Genomic DNA, 13,658 nt, shown 5'->3' with positions numbered 1-13,658 from the left:
AGATGGCGGGCGGGTGCGGTTTTAAAAATTGGTCAAAAATGTTACTGTGGATGGATGGCGGACGGATGATGAATTTTGTCATGCGGTTGCGGATGAAATAATAGCCCATCCGCGCATCTCTAATGACCACCAAACACACACTAGACTAAACTATTCTGACTCGGTATGCCATATCTTTTCCGACTGATCCGACTTTCGATTTTCCGAAAAACATCCCGGGACCGTTGGAAAAATCCCATAGACTTAACATTGGACCAAACTTTGTGACCTCATAACTCTGCATCAGACTGTCACACAGACTTCTAACTGGGCTCAATTAACTCAGACTACCTAACTGCCAATAACTGATAAGCTTTTAACTTTCTGGCCACGCCCTAGCAACCACTTTTGGACCCTAGAAACTGTCCCATAGACTTCCATTCAAAAGACTCTCATTGACTTAACATGGGATCAAACTTTGTGAGCTCATAACTCTGCATCAGACTGTCCTACAGACTAGTGGCTGAGCTCATTTAACTCAGACTACCAAACTGCCAATAACTGATGAGCTTTTAACTTTCTAGCCACACCCTAACTACCAGATACTGCACCCTAGCAACAACTGTCCCATAGACTTTAATTGCAAAAGACTGTCATTGACTTCATAATAAATCTAACTTTGTGACCTCAAAACTATCTATCTATCCTTTTTCAAACTGCTTTTATCTATCTATCTATCTATCTATCTATCTATCTATCTATCTATCTATCTATCTATCTATCTATCTATCTATCTATCTTTCTATCTGTCTATCTATCTACCTATCTATACACTGCTTTAATCTATCTATCTATCTATCTATCTATCTATCTATCTATCTATCTATCTATCTATCTATCTATCTATCTATCTATCTATCTATCTATCTACCTACCTATCTATAAACTGCTTTAATCTATCTATCTATCCATCCATCCATCTATAAACTGCTTTAATCTATCTATCTATCTATCTATCTATCTATCTATCTATCTATCTATCTATCTATCTATCTATCTATCTATCTATCTATCTATCTATCTATCTATCTATCTATCTATCATCTTTTCATACTTTTTAAAACTGTTTAAATTAAACAAACTATTTCCAACAGACTTTCTCAAGCCAGCCTAAAGTTTGTCTCGACGAACTTTAATAATCTAGTATTATTATACAATTAATATTCTAAATAAATAACAGAAATTTGTCCTAAATGTAACTGGAACACAAAGACACAACTGGAGTGATGTATTAAGATCATTTAAGAAATCTTTTGCAAGAATATTAAAGAACTGAATTTGACAATTCCATAAGATACAAAAAGATATGTTTTATAGAATTATCTGTGGGCTGCACGGTAGCGCAGTAGGTAGCACTGTCGCCTTACAGCAAGAAGGTCGCTGGTTCGAGCTACGGCTGGGTCAGTTGATGTTTCTGTGTGGAGTTTGCATGTTCTCATTGTATTTGCGTGGGTTTTCTCCAGGAGCTCCGGTTTCCCCCACAGTCCAAAAACTATAGGTGAATTGATGAATTAAATTGACCATAGCACATGAAGGGAAGGGCATCCGCTGTGTAAAACATGCTGGATAAGTTGGCGGTTCATTCCGCTGTGGCGACCCCTGATTAATAAAGGGACTAAATCGAAAAGAAAATGAATGAATGAATGAGAATTAACTGTTGTCTTTTTAGACCTGAATTGTGAACTGTTTTAAGCCTAATCTTACCTGCCTGACTCTTCATCCTTTTCTGCTTCATAGCATGTTTAGTTAAAATAAGATCATCATCATATTGTTTTAATTTTTGTTTTGTCCACTTGTAAAACCTACACAGGTTTCACAATGCATAATCGCTGCATATATTTTCGAGGTGTCCCAGAGTTGCAAAAACTTCGAAGTATTTTGAATGTACACTTGCTTTATTAAAATGAAAGAATGTCCAAGACAAAGCTAATAAGTGTCTTATGAGTATATGTACACTTGCAGTGGAATTTACTGGAATTCACCTGAAATCTTGCCTAGGGCTCCAAATTGGTTAGGGCCGGGCCTAATTATGATCATGCTGGATAATCGTGCATGCTCGTCTGTTTTAACACACTGCAGCAAAGCAATAATTTTTAACGGAAGAAGATGTCTGCCTCACTGAAAAGAATTGATGAAGAGAATAGACAGTTCAAAGTTGAATGAACAGATAAGTATGTGTTTATTTTGCCCTAAGCCAGCTCGAATCAGTAACCTTCTTGCTGTGAGGCCATTGTGCTACCCACTGCACCACCGTGCTGCATCTTATGGATGTTTATTAAAAACAAGTTATGTAATATCAATTGTTTCATACCTTTGCTTTGACCTTAATAAAAAAATTCAGATTTGGACCTTTTAATTGAGAACCCTTGTTTCAGGCTATCATTAACAGATAGACCCAGATCATGAGCCTATAGAAATCTGCACTGGACTTTTTTTTCAGTCTGATTCCCACTGGTTTTATTTTGCAAACAAACGCCCCCGCTATTTATTCACTTTTTGTTTATTTAAAACAAAATTCTTCTAACTGTTAATTCCCTGTTAAGACAGCGGTGAAGCCGAATGGTCTCTCTTTGCTGAACCTTTATGTTCTGTGCAGATCTGGGTAAGTCGGCATGAATATGGTTTCATTTTCCACACTGGGGCTGATAACAAAGTTCTCTGGAATTATTGTAAAAAAAAACCGCATTGTTGCCTTGGTAATGTAAGCGTAATTTCAACAAAAAATGTGAGAAAGTGGCATGAGAATAATGTCAAATGTGCGAGTCTTGTAAAATAATAAAAATTCTACATATATCCTCCAATTTTCATTTTAATTTGAAGCAAGCTAACAAAAAAATACAAGACATTTTGTAAAAATGTACCAAAAGTTTAAAATATTCATTTAACAGTTTAATTGTTAATAGAAAAATATATTTGATTTATTATTATTATTATTTTACATTTTTTTACATAGGTGGCACCATGGCTCAATGCTTAGCACTGTTGCCGCACAGCAAGAAGGTCACTGGTTCGAGTCTCGACTGGGCCAGGAGTGTTTCTGTGTGGAGTTTGCATGTTCTCCGTGTGTTGGTGTGGGTTTCCTCCAGGTGCTCTGGTTTCCCTCACAGTCCAAACACATGCGCTATAGGGGAATTTAATTTACTAAAATGGCCGTGGTGTGTGAGTGTGAATGAGAGTGAATGGGTGAATGGTGGAAGGGCATCCACTGCGTAAAACATATGCTGGACTAGTTGGCAGTTCGTTCTGCTGTGGCGACACCTGATAAATAAGGGACTAAGCCAAAAGAAAAATTAATAAATGAGTTTTAAGACTTTCTGGACTCGGCCGGACTCGGATGTTAAGGACTCGGACTTAAGTCCGACTCGACCCCTTTTGGACTCGGACTTGGACTTGTACTTGTACTCGACTGGTTAAGGACTTGGTCTTGACTTGGACTCGACAAAGGTGGACTCGACCCCAACTCTATAAGGCGCTGACGAACTTCTTCCAGACTCTAACCATCACTATAAAATAAATATTCAACACAAATGTTAGTTATCAGTAAGAAAAGAGTCGGGAACATTTGTATGTAATATTCGAGTGCTTTTAAGGACTAAATTTACCTGAAATTGGCAAAAGCAGCCGCATGAGCAGCTTTGTTGACAGCCAGATTGAGTGAGCGCCATTGCTTAGGGATTAGGGAGTCGACTCCAAAAGAGTCGATTTCTCGATTCCTCAATTTACATTGTGCTGTAATCGACTCGAAGAAAGGAATCGACTCCCAGAGACGAGTCTGTTTTTTTCAAACCCTCCAGAATGAAGCAGTTTTACGCTACACTACAGTTATAATACTCATTCTTGAGCACGATGAACATCGAAGACACGTTTTACGCGTTTGCTTTTGAATCTTAAGACCACGAGCACTAGCTATTAGAATTAGTGCTGCGGGAGTGCTCTTTGTAACGTTATTATGTGACCACAGAATGACCACAACAGAAAGTCTTCCTAAAGTCATACTGGGAACGTTATTTTATGACTAAAAGAGAACGTATTAAGAACACCCCTAATGTTCTGTAAAGGTTCTGGACTTTTATTACATTTAGGGAACTTTCAGGGAACGTCGCCTCCTACCAGGGTTATCAATCGTTAGTGTGCATATTATTTTTTTTCTCACCCTGTATTTGTTTCCAGGACTGCTAGTGAGCGAGTGTTTGGTTGTTGTTTTTCCCACGGCATTTCCTCAGCGCTCACCCAACCGCTTGTTTACTTTGATATTTGCTTTTTCTGGGACTCACTCTTCAATAAAGACTTGTTTTTCTGCATTTCTTGAGTTCACTCTTTTTTTTTTTCTCGTAACAAGTATTTTTTCTCGTAACAAATTTATGTCTCATCAATTTGACCAAAAATGATCTGGGATTAATCATATAAGAATACGCTTAAATATGTATGTGTGTAATGGACCCCAGGAGGTTGATATGACAAGATCAATCTAAATATGATCTGCTATGTTTTTACATTAAATGTGCATCAAAATTAAGGTTTGTGTAGTCAATGTTTTAGTGCCTTTTCACTTCAGCTTTTGATGAGTTTTAATGATTTACTAAAAACTTAACTTTTTTTTATTTCAGACCTAATTGAAGACTATGAGGAGAGTAAAGAAGAGGAACATCATGTCAAAATTGAGGACAAAACTCATTTAGAGACTGATGGTATTTTAAAAGTGAGAGACAAGAGTTGTTTCACCTGCACTCAGTGTGGGAAGAGTTTGGCTAGCAAAAGCAAACTAAAGACTCACATGAGGATCCACACTGGAGAGAAACCATTCACATTCACTCAGTGTGGGAAGAGTTTTAACAAATCATCAAATCTTAATCTACACATGAGGATCCACACTGGAGAGAAACCATACACATGCACTCAGTGTGGGAAGAGTTTTAGCCACTCATCACACCTTAATCAACACATGATGATCCACACTGGAGAGAAACCCTTCGCATGCACTCAGTGTGGGAAGAGTTTCAGCCTATCGTCATCGCTTTATAGACACATGAAGGTCCACATTGGGAAGAAACCATTCACATGCACTCAGTGTGGGAAGAGTTTCAGCCTATCGTCATTGCTTTATAGACACATGAAGGTCCACATTGGAAAGAAACAATTCACATGCACTCAGTGTGGGAAGAGTTTCAGCCTATTATCATCACTTTATAGACACATGAAGATCCACACCGGGGAAAAACCTTTCACATGCACTCAGTGTGGGAAGAGTTTCAGACAATCATCATACCTTAATAAACATATTAGGATCCACACTGGAAAGAGATCATTCACATGCACTCAGTGTGGGAAGAGTTTCAACAAATCATCAAATCTTAATCTACACATGAGGATCCACACTGGAGAGAAACCATTCACATGCACTCAGTGTGGAAAGAGTTTTAGCCACTCATCACACCTTAATCAACACATGATGATCCACACTGGAGAGAAACCATTCACATGCACTCAGTGTGGGAAGAGTTTCAGCCAATCATCATCCCTTAATAAACACATGAGGATCCACACTGGAGAAAAACCATTCACATGCACTCAGTGTGGGAAGAGTTTCAGCCTATCATCATCGCTTTATAGACACATGAAGATCCACACTGGAAAGAAACCATTCACATGCACTCAGTGTGGGAAGAGTTTCAGCCAATTATCATCACTTTATAGACACATGAATATCCACACTGGAGAAAAACCATTTACATGCACTAAGTGTGGGAAGAGTTTCAACCAATCATCATACCTTAATAAACACATTAGGATCCACATGGGAAAGAGATCATTCACATGCACTCAGTGTGGGAAGAGTTTCACCCACTCATCACACCTTAAAAAACACATGAAGATTCACACTGGTGTGAGAGAGTATATGTGCCTGGAGTGTAAGAAGACTTTTATTACAGCTGCAGAATTGAAACGGCACCAGAGGATTCACACTAGAGAGAAACCGTACAAGTGTTCACTCTGCAGTAAGAGGTTTACTCACTCAGGAACCCTGAAAACACATGAGAGGGTTCACACTGGAGAGAAACCGTAGACATGATCAGTGTGTACAGAGTTTCACTCATTCGGGGCAGCTTAAGAAACACATGGGATTGTTTCCAGTATGGCGTCGACACATGTAGTAGCATAGAAAAAGCACTCCCATACACACTGGTAGTAATCCTCCTTTTTACATCATATGTGATAACCTAAACCATATTTAAATAACATGGAGGAAGACAAAAACAAAAAGGCTAGGACAAAACAACCATTGAATAAAAAAAAGAGAAATCAGATGAAAAATTTGAGACGGACAGGATGGCATTGCAGTAAAACATATGGACATCAAAGTTTTCCAGATGGATATTAAATCTGATTTAACTGCCTTCCAAGATTCTCTTGCAAAAGATGTGAAAATGGAAATAAGTTACTTTAAACAATAAGTCAATCAAAAACTGGATGGCCTTATTACGGACCTAAACGCAACAGCAGAAAAGGTCAACAAAGTGGAGCAGCGAGTTGGAGAATTGGAGGAGAACATTGCTGAGATGAAAGAAATTCTTGATCAAACCATCCAAATTCAAGAAAACTTACAAGAATAACTTAGATCTAGAAACACGCTCCCGTAGAAATAATATTCAGATTTTTGGAATCCCAGATGGGATTAGAGAATAGTATTCAAGACTTTGTGGAAACAATTATCAAAACGAACTGTCACTTGACGAAATGGACCTTAAAATCCAACGATGTCAACGGAGGCATCAAGAGATCTGAAAGAAAAAGGACTAATAAACAGCAAAGAAGAAACTATTATAAGAATCTCTGGGAAAGAGAAACAAAGATCTTGGCAAAGTTTGGAGTGACATCGAAGAAAAGAATTTGAAATTAAATTTTAAAGAGACAACACTAGCTCCGTTTGAAAGAAGGGTAAACCCTGACAGATCCTCACAAGGAACTCTGAGAGACTAGTAAAACTTCTTGAGTTGATTCACCGATAATGGACATTTTAAATCGTTTTAAGGAAGAATGGTATTTAACTGAACTGACCAGCAACACAAGTTGAACGATTAAAGCACACCAAGACTCGAGTCATTGAGTAACATACTGCTAGGAAGACATAAAGGGATTCTATTTTATACATTGTTGGAATTTTTAGCCAATTCCATGCGTGTTCAAGAGAAAAGGTCAGGAGAGGTTTTTCTTCAATGTTAAAAATATTAGTAGTTTATTGGATACAATTGAATCATTCGATGACAGAGCTCTGGGTTACATTACCTCAATGCAATACAAGAATTACATTCAAGAGGTTCGCAACTAACATACATTTCCTGACTCCAGCATATATACACAACCGATCTTAACAGGTGGAGTTTTGGTGTAACGTCATTTGTCAGTCATTGTTCAGTCCTCCATTGGCCACACCTTCCACATACTTCCTCTTTTTCTACGAATTCTCTGCACAACAACAAAGCATACATCTTTCTGTGTTCAGTTTTAACACCTCTCTTCAGACAGGAAGTTTCTGCAGAGCTAAATTTAATTTTGGACCCGCATCTATCTTCTTCTGCAAAAATGCTAATTAGTATGCACAGCATCTCACACAACATTAGAAGTTCAGTTAATATATGACCCCTACATGACCAATACAAATTATTGTTTGTTTAAAAGAAAAAGAGACAAAAATACTAAAAAAAGATTCCTATTTTACATCAATCCCCCTTTTCTGCTCCTCATTGGAGCAGACAAAAACAAAAACAGATAATCTAATCCCCACAAATGTTTTAACTGTCATTACTGCAGGCCTTTGCCTAAATCTTTGTTTACCACTTATTCAAAATAATCGTTAACATCATAGTGCTCATTCATTATGTTAGATGATGCCCAAAACCCCTTTTAACTCAATTTCTTTTAACTTTTTTTGATTCAGTTTATAATTTCCATACTCTTGGTTCTCCTCTTCGGTGGTGCAGTCTCTTCCCTCTTGAAGTCACTCCGATATCTTCTTTTAATAAGATTTATACTTGCTATATTTAGGCTTATTACTCCCAACACTCTTATTAACTTCTAATTATCCCATAATTAAAATTTTCCATTCTTATACACTTTATCAATAAAGGTTTTTTTTCTTCCCCACCAAAATTACTAGAATTAAAATATGAATGAAAATAATAAAAAGGGTAACAAATGATAGAAATTTAAACTCCAACTTATAAAAAATAAAATCTGATCAAAAGGAAATGAAACTCGTCACCAAATTATTAAAATCAAAATTCAAACATATTCAAACTAATTTTTTTCTTTTTTTTTCTGAATGTCTTAAAATGGGAAAATCAAAAACACAACAACGTGATTAAAATAAAAATAAAAAATCTTAAGAATCTCTTCAAATAAAAGGTTCAAAAACAACAATGGCTTAAAATAAAATGATCTTCAAAAATATTAAAATAAAATGATCTTCAAAAATGTGTTCAAATAAAAGAATTTTAAAAATGTCTTAAAATAAAAGATTCAAAATAAAAGATTAAAAAAACATTGAATGTCTTAAAATAAAACATTATGAAAAAACATACAAATGTCTTGAAATAAAAGATTAAAAAAGCATTAGAAAGGCATTAAAATAAAATATAAAAAGCATAAAAATTTCTTAAAAATAAAAGATAATAAAAAATCATAAAAATGTCCTTTACATAGAAGATAAAAAAATAACATGTCTAAAATAAAAGAATAAAAAAAATTAAAAAAAATAACGTGTGTAAAATAAAATTATTTTAAAATGTGATTGTGTTTTATTATATATTTTTTTCTAAAATTTTTCCATTCTAATTTGTCCAATTCATTCATTTTTTAAGGCTTAATCCCTTTATTAATTTGGGGTCCCCAGAGTCAGTGGAATGAACCACCAACTTATCCAACATATGTTTTACACAGCGGATGCCCTTCCAGCTGCAACCCATCTCTGGGAAACGTCCATACAAACTTAATCACACACTTTCTGTCAGATTGTCATCTGCTAGTAAATCAGTCTTATTTTCTCTTTCTATTTTAGAATTTAACATGGTTTTTGGTTCCCCTTTTTGTGTTGGCCTGTATCTAATATACAGTTGGCCTCATGCATTGGTGTTGCAGCATGTTCAGCTCCCAGACCAATACATGCTTACACACTCCAATTAGTCAGATATCCCCTTTTTCTGTTTTTTCCCCCTTTCGGCCTGGGCCTAGCTCCAGGCCGTTTTACACCCCTATGTTGTGTGTCAAGTTAATCCGGCCAGCCTCACATCTTCAGCAACCTGTTTAGAAATATCGGTAATAAGGTTGTTAATTTGTCATTATATAATCTCTACATAAGTGATCCACTGCACATCAAAGCTGCACCAGGTCCCCGGAACTGCAGTCTTGTAAACAATTCAAAAGTCATTAATTCCATTGTTTTGTTCCATAACAAACTAATACCCCTCAACATGATTTTTATCCAATTCAGTTTGGTCTGTGCACAGATTTTTGCCAATTATGTTCAAATTTGTATCCATTTTCTCTACCTTTCCCTGTAATTATTAGTCTTACACCATGCCTACTTCTTGCTTCAGGCCCATTACTTGCTGCAATTTAAAATATTCAATATTTCAGTGTTTATCATTATCCACTCTAATTCTTACTCAACATGTATTTGTTTCTAGATCGTCTTTCATTAAACACTTCATCACTGTCTGACTGTCCTCCTTGCTTGCTGGCCACTCCTCCAGCCATTCATTATAGCTGTAAATCATGACTAGCACATATCTTTTCATTCACCTGTTCTCCCATATCTCTATAATCAATTATAACCTCACCCTCATTCTTCTCTTGCAGTTTCTGATATCTCTAAATATAATTAAAGTCTATAATTCATATTAGTCTTATTGCCATGTGTTTTACATTCACCAGTTTACAGTTATTTGAAATGGCTTATTTATTTGGCGATCTGACTCCACTTATCTCAGACACCACTCATCCTAATATTGAGGCGTGTTATCTAATCCCCTATAATTTTTACTTACTTCCTTTAAATCTAGTTCCATATAAATGTCATAACAACTGCTTCCCAATCAATTAGGGGTCTACTCTTTTTCTGCAAGTAAAATTTCATCAACATGCTTAATCAACACCACTCTCTCTGATAATTCAAAAATCTATCACTTTACATTTTTTCATCAGTATGACCATATTTCTGCAAACACTATTAACCTCAGCTTTAAAATCTATTCTCCTTAATTGCTTCTAAATCAAAAACTAAACACAATCTTCTTTTGTTTGTTGCTTACTTGTAAAATTATATTCAAATTAAATTCTATGTTTATAACTCAGTTAAAGAGCCCATATTATGGGTTTTTGAAAATTCCCCTCCATGTAGTGTGTAACACAGCTCTAAGTGAAGTGAAGTATCCAGCTAAGGCTTAAATCTGTAAGAATACAGTGTTTAAAACTGTTGATTCATCTATAAAAGAGTCGATTCATAATGCTTCAAACGAGTCGCCTTGATACCGACTCATTAGGTGTTTCGCCATGACGTATGAACGAAACAAAGTTTTTCACGTGCACGCGCAAACCCGGGAGATTTCAAACCTGAGGCCCCGCCCTCTGACGCAGTAACCCAGACACACACACACACCCACAAACACACGCACACAAACATGCCGGTCGATTGAAGTCACATTGCAGATGGATATATTGAGTCTCTACCCAAAGATGAAACCTCAGCATTATAGCCAAGCAGTTGGAAACTACTGGAAACTTCTGGAAACTACATGCTACAAAGAATACTTCATCTGCGTTTGTTAAAGGAAGGATCAGTAACTTACTGATGGACATCAGGATGGGTTTCTTCCATTTCTCAAGTGTAAGTACGTGCGGTTAAAGTTGTTGCCTCGTTGACTCTAGCTTGCAAATGTATTTAGTTGTGTTTTGTTACTTGTAACCGAGTGTACTGTATCAGGTTAACTGGCTATATTCTCTTATCGCGTGCAAAGTCACGTTAAAAACGCGACGCGTGCTGCTTTGTTTATGGAGCTCCGTGGTAACGTTAGAGGTGTGCATACCCGCGGCTGTCCCCGCGCCAGATTTCTGCGCGCGGGAATAAATTTCCGAATAAATCGCCGGAGCGGTCGGTAACGGGTTTGATTTGGGACGGGAGCGGGCTGCCTGAGAAAGAGAAAGATGTGTCTGCTTGGTGCTTGTGTGTTAGTGCGCACGCGCGCGTATGAGAGAGAGAGAGAGAGAGAGAGAGAGCTTTATGCTTGGTGCTGTGTGTGTGTTTATACAGATTTTCGGTTTTGTTCTCCCCCGCTCTTTATCGGGATCGGGCGCGGCGGGCAGAATACGGGGCGTGTTCTAAGGCTAAAACCTGGCGGGTGCGGGCGGGAGCGTTCTCGTCCGGAGGTGTGTGTGTGTGTTTGTGTGTGTGTGGCAGCTAAAATCCACGCCTACACTATCTAGCGTGTATGAACTGTGATTACTTTTTAAATTGCTGATTAGCTATTGGCCATTTCACTTCTGACTGAAGGCAGTCGACCAATCGCGACAGACTGTCATCGGTCCAATCAGCGCAGATTAGCTTCGCGCTAAGGAGGGGTTTGGGAACAAATGAATCACTGAACGATTCATACAGGAGTCGCTGGGATAATTAGGTAAAAATAAATGCAGATTATAAGACCATGAAAGTGTTTTTTGACCTTGCATGCATATTAAACTGTTGTTGGAGACCCTTACAACCAAGATATGACCCTATTTCATGTATAATATGGGCTCTTTAAAATTTAGCTTAAATAAAATTTCTAAAACAGACTGCATATGATCTTGTCTAGGTGTTTCTCTTAATTGCTCAACGACATACTACCTCTTCACTACGCTGGCTAATTTTATAATCCTCCATTTAAGTATTTCACTAATAATCAATCAGTTTTTGAATTTGACACTACTTTTGAAAATTAATTTTCTCAACTGTTTATTACTTAGTTTTTTCTAATCATTTTTATGATTTTCTTTTGGTTACTAATTAGTTCTACGTCATTTCGGTTCAACTAGTTGCCCATACACTTTTTATATACTTTTATAAGCTAACTTAAAAATCACTAAATTTTCTTATTCGTTTCTTTCAGCTGTATTTTGACTTCATCATTAAACTTCTTCACATGGATACATGGTTACACCGTTTTCTAATCTCCCTTATTTAAAACAGCTCAATTAAGTCATCGGCTTCATTGTAGAGTACCCCTAGTATCTGAGCCTGCACTGCGCAATGAAAGAAAGAAGCAAAACAGGATGGACAGATGCCTAAAATGTTAGAAACGCACCACACCTTAACTAAGTGAAGAAAAAGAACAAAGCTTGTGACTCTGGTGGGACTCGAACACACAACCTTTGAATGGCTTGATCACAACCTAGAAGTCCAATGCTCTATCCATTGCGCCACAGAGCCTAAGTGCTCTGCTGCCTCTAGCACTGTTGCACAGAAAGCACTTTTTAGTACTCTCGGGCCCATGAAAGAACAGCCAACTGCAGACAAGGCACTGCTGGGATTCGAACCCAGGATTTTCTGTTTACCAGACAGGCGCTTTGACCAACTAAGCCACAGCGCCAAACAACCTTGACAGGGGCTAATTGTTTAATTGGAAAAAAAAAAAAAACTGACAACGGTAGCGCTGCATGTGTGAATGTCTGGACTTGAAATATTAAAGTCCAATTGGTTAGGCATTACCACACTATGCTTTATAAAGCCATCGTCCAAAGCCCTCTTGAACGTGCAGCATTCTTAAGGATTTGAGTTTTGTTAAGACACCGACTGCTAAACATCCCGGTGCATAAACACTCGTTACTCTTAACAAAAAGCAAACATGAAACCTGTACATTAGGCACTGCTGGGATTTGAACCCAGGATCTCCTGTTTACTAGACAGGCGCTTTGACCAACTAAGCCACAGCGCCAACGCTGAATAGGAGGCAAGACATTTTTGCACACAGAGACTAAAAAAAGACAGCAAGTCTTATAATGGCAACAAAGAGGTTGTTTAACTCTATTTGTCGCACTATTCATTACGCCTCAAAGTTATACAATTTTATAATTCATTCCGGTAAGCTCTAAAACACAAGCACACGCACCACCTGGACTAAGGCGCTGCTGGAATTTGAGCCCAGGATCTCCTGTTTACAAGACAGGCGCTTTGACCAGCTAAGCCACAGCGCCACAAAAACATATAATAAGAGACATTTGCCCGATAACAAAAATCGAAGAAGAAAAAACAATACACAACAAAAACCAGCATGTCAGGATGCAGAAAATGCTGACAAGACGGACTTGGTCTTTTAGAGTCTGGATGATCATGTCTCAAACCTGACCGGTAACCTGGCCTCTGTTCAAGATCAAAGCAAAAAATGTGTGAATTTATTTTTATTTAATCTATCCTTAATCATGTGTTAAGTGTTTTTTGGAACCTCCAGTTTCATTACATCCAAACCCAGAGTCAGCTCGGAAAATGGAAATCAGGACAAACATATGCTATCGGCCATTGAAAGAGTTTCACATCAGAAAGCCACTCTCCCATAATCTGAGGGAAAGGTGCAGTTTGGATTTGAACCTAG

General features: G+C 37.4%; 4 protein-coding genes and 3 non-coding genes across 10 annotated transcripts in view; 3 read left to right on the top strand and 4 right to left on the bottom strand.

Annotated features, from left to right (window-relative positions):
• The window catches only part of LOC110439496 (uncharacterized), a 484,284-nt gene extending 474,349 nt beyond the window's left edge, over positions 1-9,935 (top strand). For all 4 annotated transcript variants that reach the window (XM_088650313.1, XM_088650312.1, XM_087249994.2 and 1 more), the window contains exon 3: positions 4,647-9,935. In XM_088650313.1, coding sequence (XP_088506439.1) covers positions 4,647-6,103 — 1,457 coding nt within the window. In that variant the 3' untranslated portion in view covers positions 6,104-9,935. The remainder of the gene's footprint in view (positions 1-4,646) is intronic.
• The window catches only part of LOC137489757 (protein NLRC3-like), a 407,221-nt gene that overhangs the window by 50,769 nt on the left and 342,794 nt on the right, over positions 1-13,658 (bottom strand). The gene's annotated exons all lie outside the window — the stretch shown is intronic.
• Positions 1-13,658, top strand: part of LOC148682312 (uncharacterized) — a 342,019-nt gene that overhangs the window by 64,506 nt on the left and 263,855 nt on the right. The window lies entirely within an intron of this gene.
• LOC137487276 (uncharacterized protein K02A2.6-like) overlaps positions 1-13,658 on the top strand; it is a 252,759-nt gene that overhangs the window by 78,113 nt on the left and 160,988 nt on the right. Inside the window, exon 2 of the mRNA XM_088650070.1 lies at positions 10,390-10,921. The gene's annotated coding sequence lies outside the window, so the exon portion shown is untranslated. The remainder of the gene's footprint in view (positions 1-10,389; positions 10,922-13,658) is intronic.
• Positions 12,586-12,659, bottom strand: trnat-ggu (transfer RNA threonine (anticodon GGU)). The gene has a single exon. It is a non-coding gene; the product is annotated as a tRNA-Thr (tRNA).
• On the bottom strand, positions 12,931-13,004 carry trnat-agu (transfer RNA threonine (anticodon AGU)). Its single transcript has one exon. It is a non-coding gene; the product is annotated as a tRNA-Thr (tRNA).
• trnat-ugu (transfer RNA threonine (anticodon UGU)) lies at positions 13,190-13,263 on the bottom strand. Its single transcript has one exon. It is a non-coding gene; the product is annotated as a tRNA-Thr (tRNA).

This window comes from Danio rerio, chromosome 4 (genome assembly GCF_052040795.2).
Source record: "Danio rerio strain M-AB ecotype USA chromosome 4, GRCz13ab, whole genome shotgun sequence".
NCBI classification, from domain to species: Eukaryota; Metazoa; Chordata; class Actinopteri; order Cypriniformes; family Danionidae; genus Danio; species Danio rerio.
This window is presented reverse-complemented; position numbering and strand designations above follow the sequence as displayed.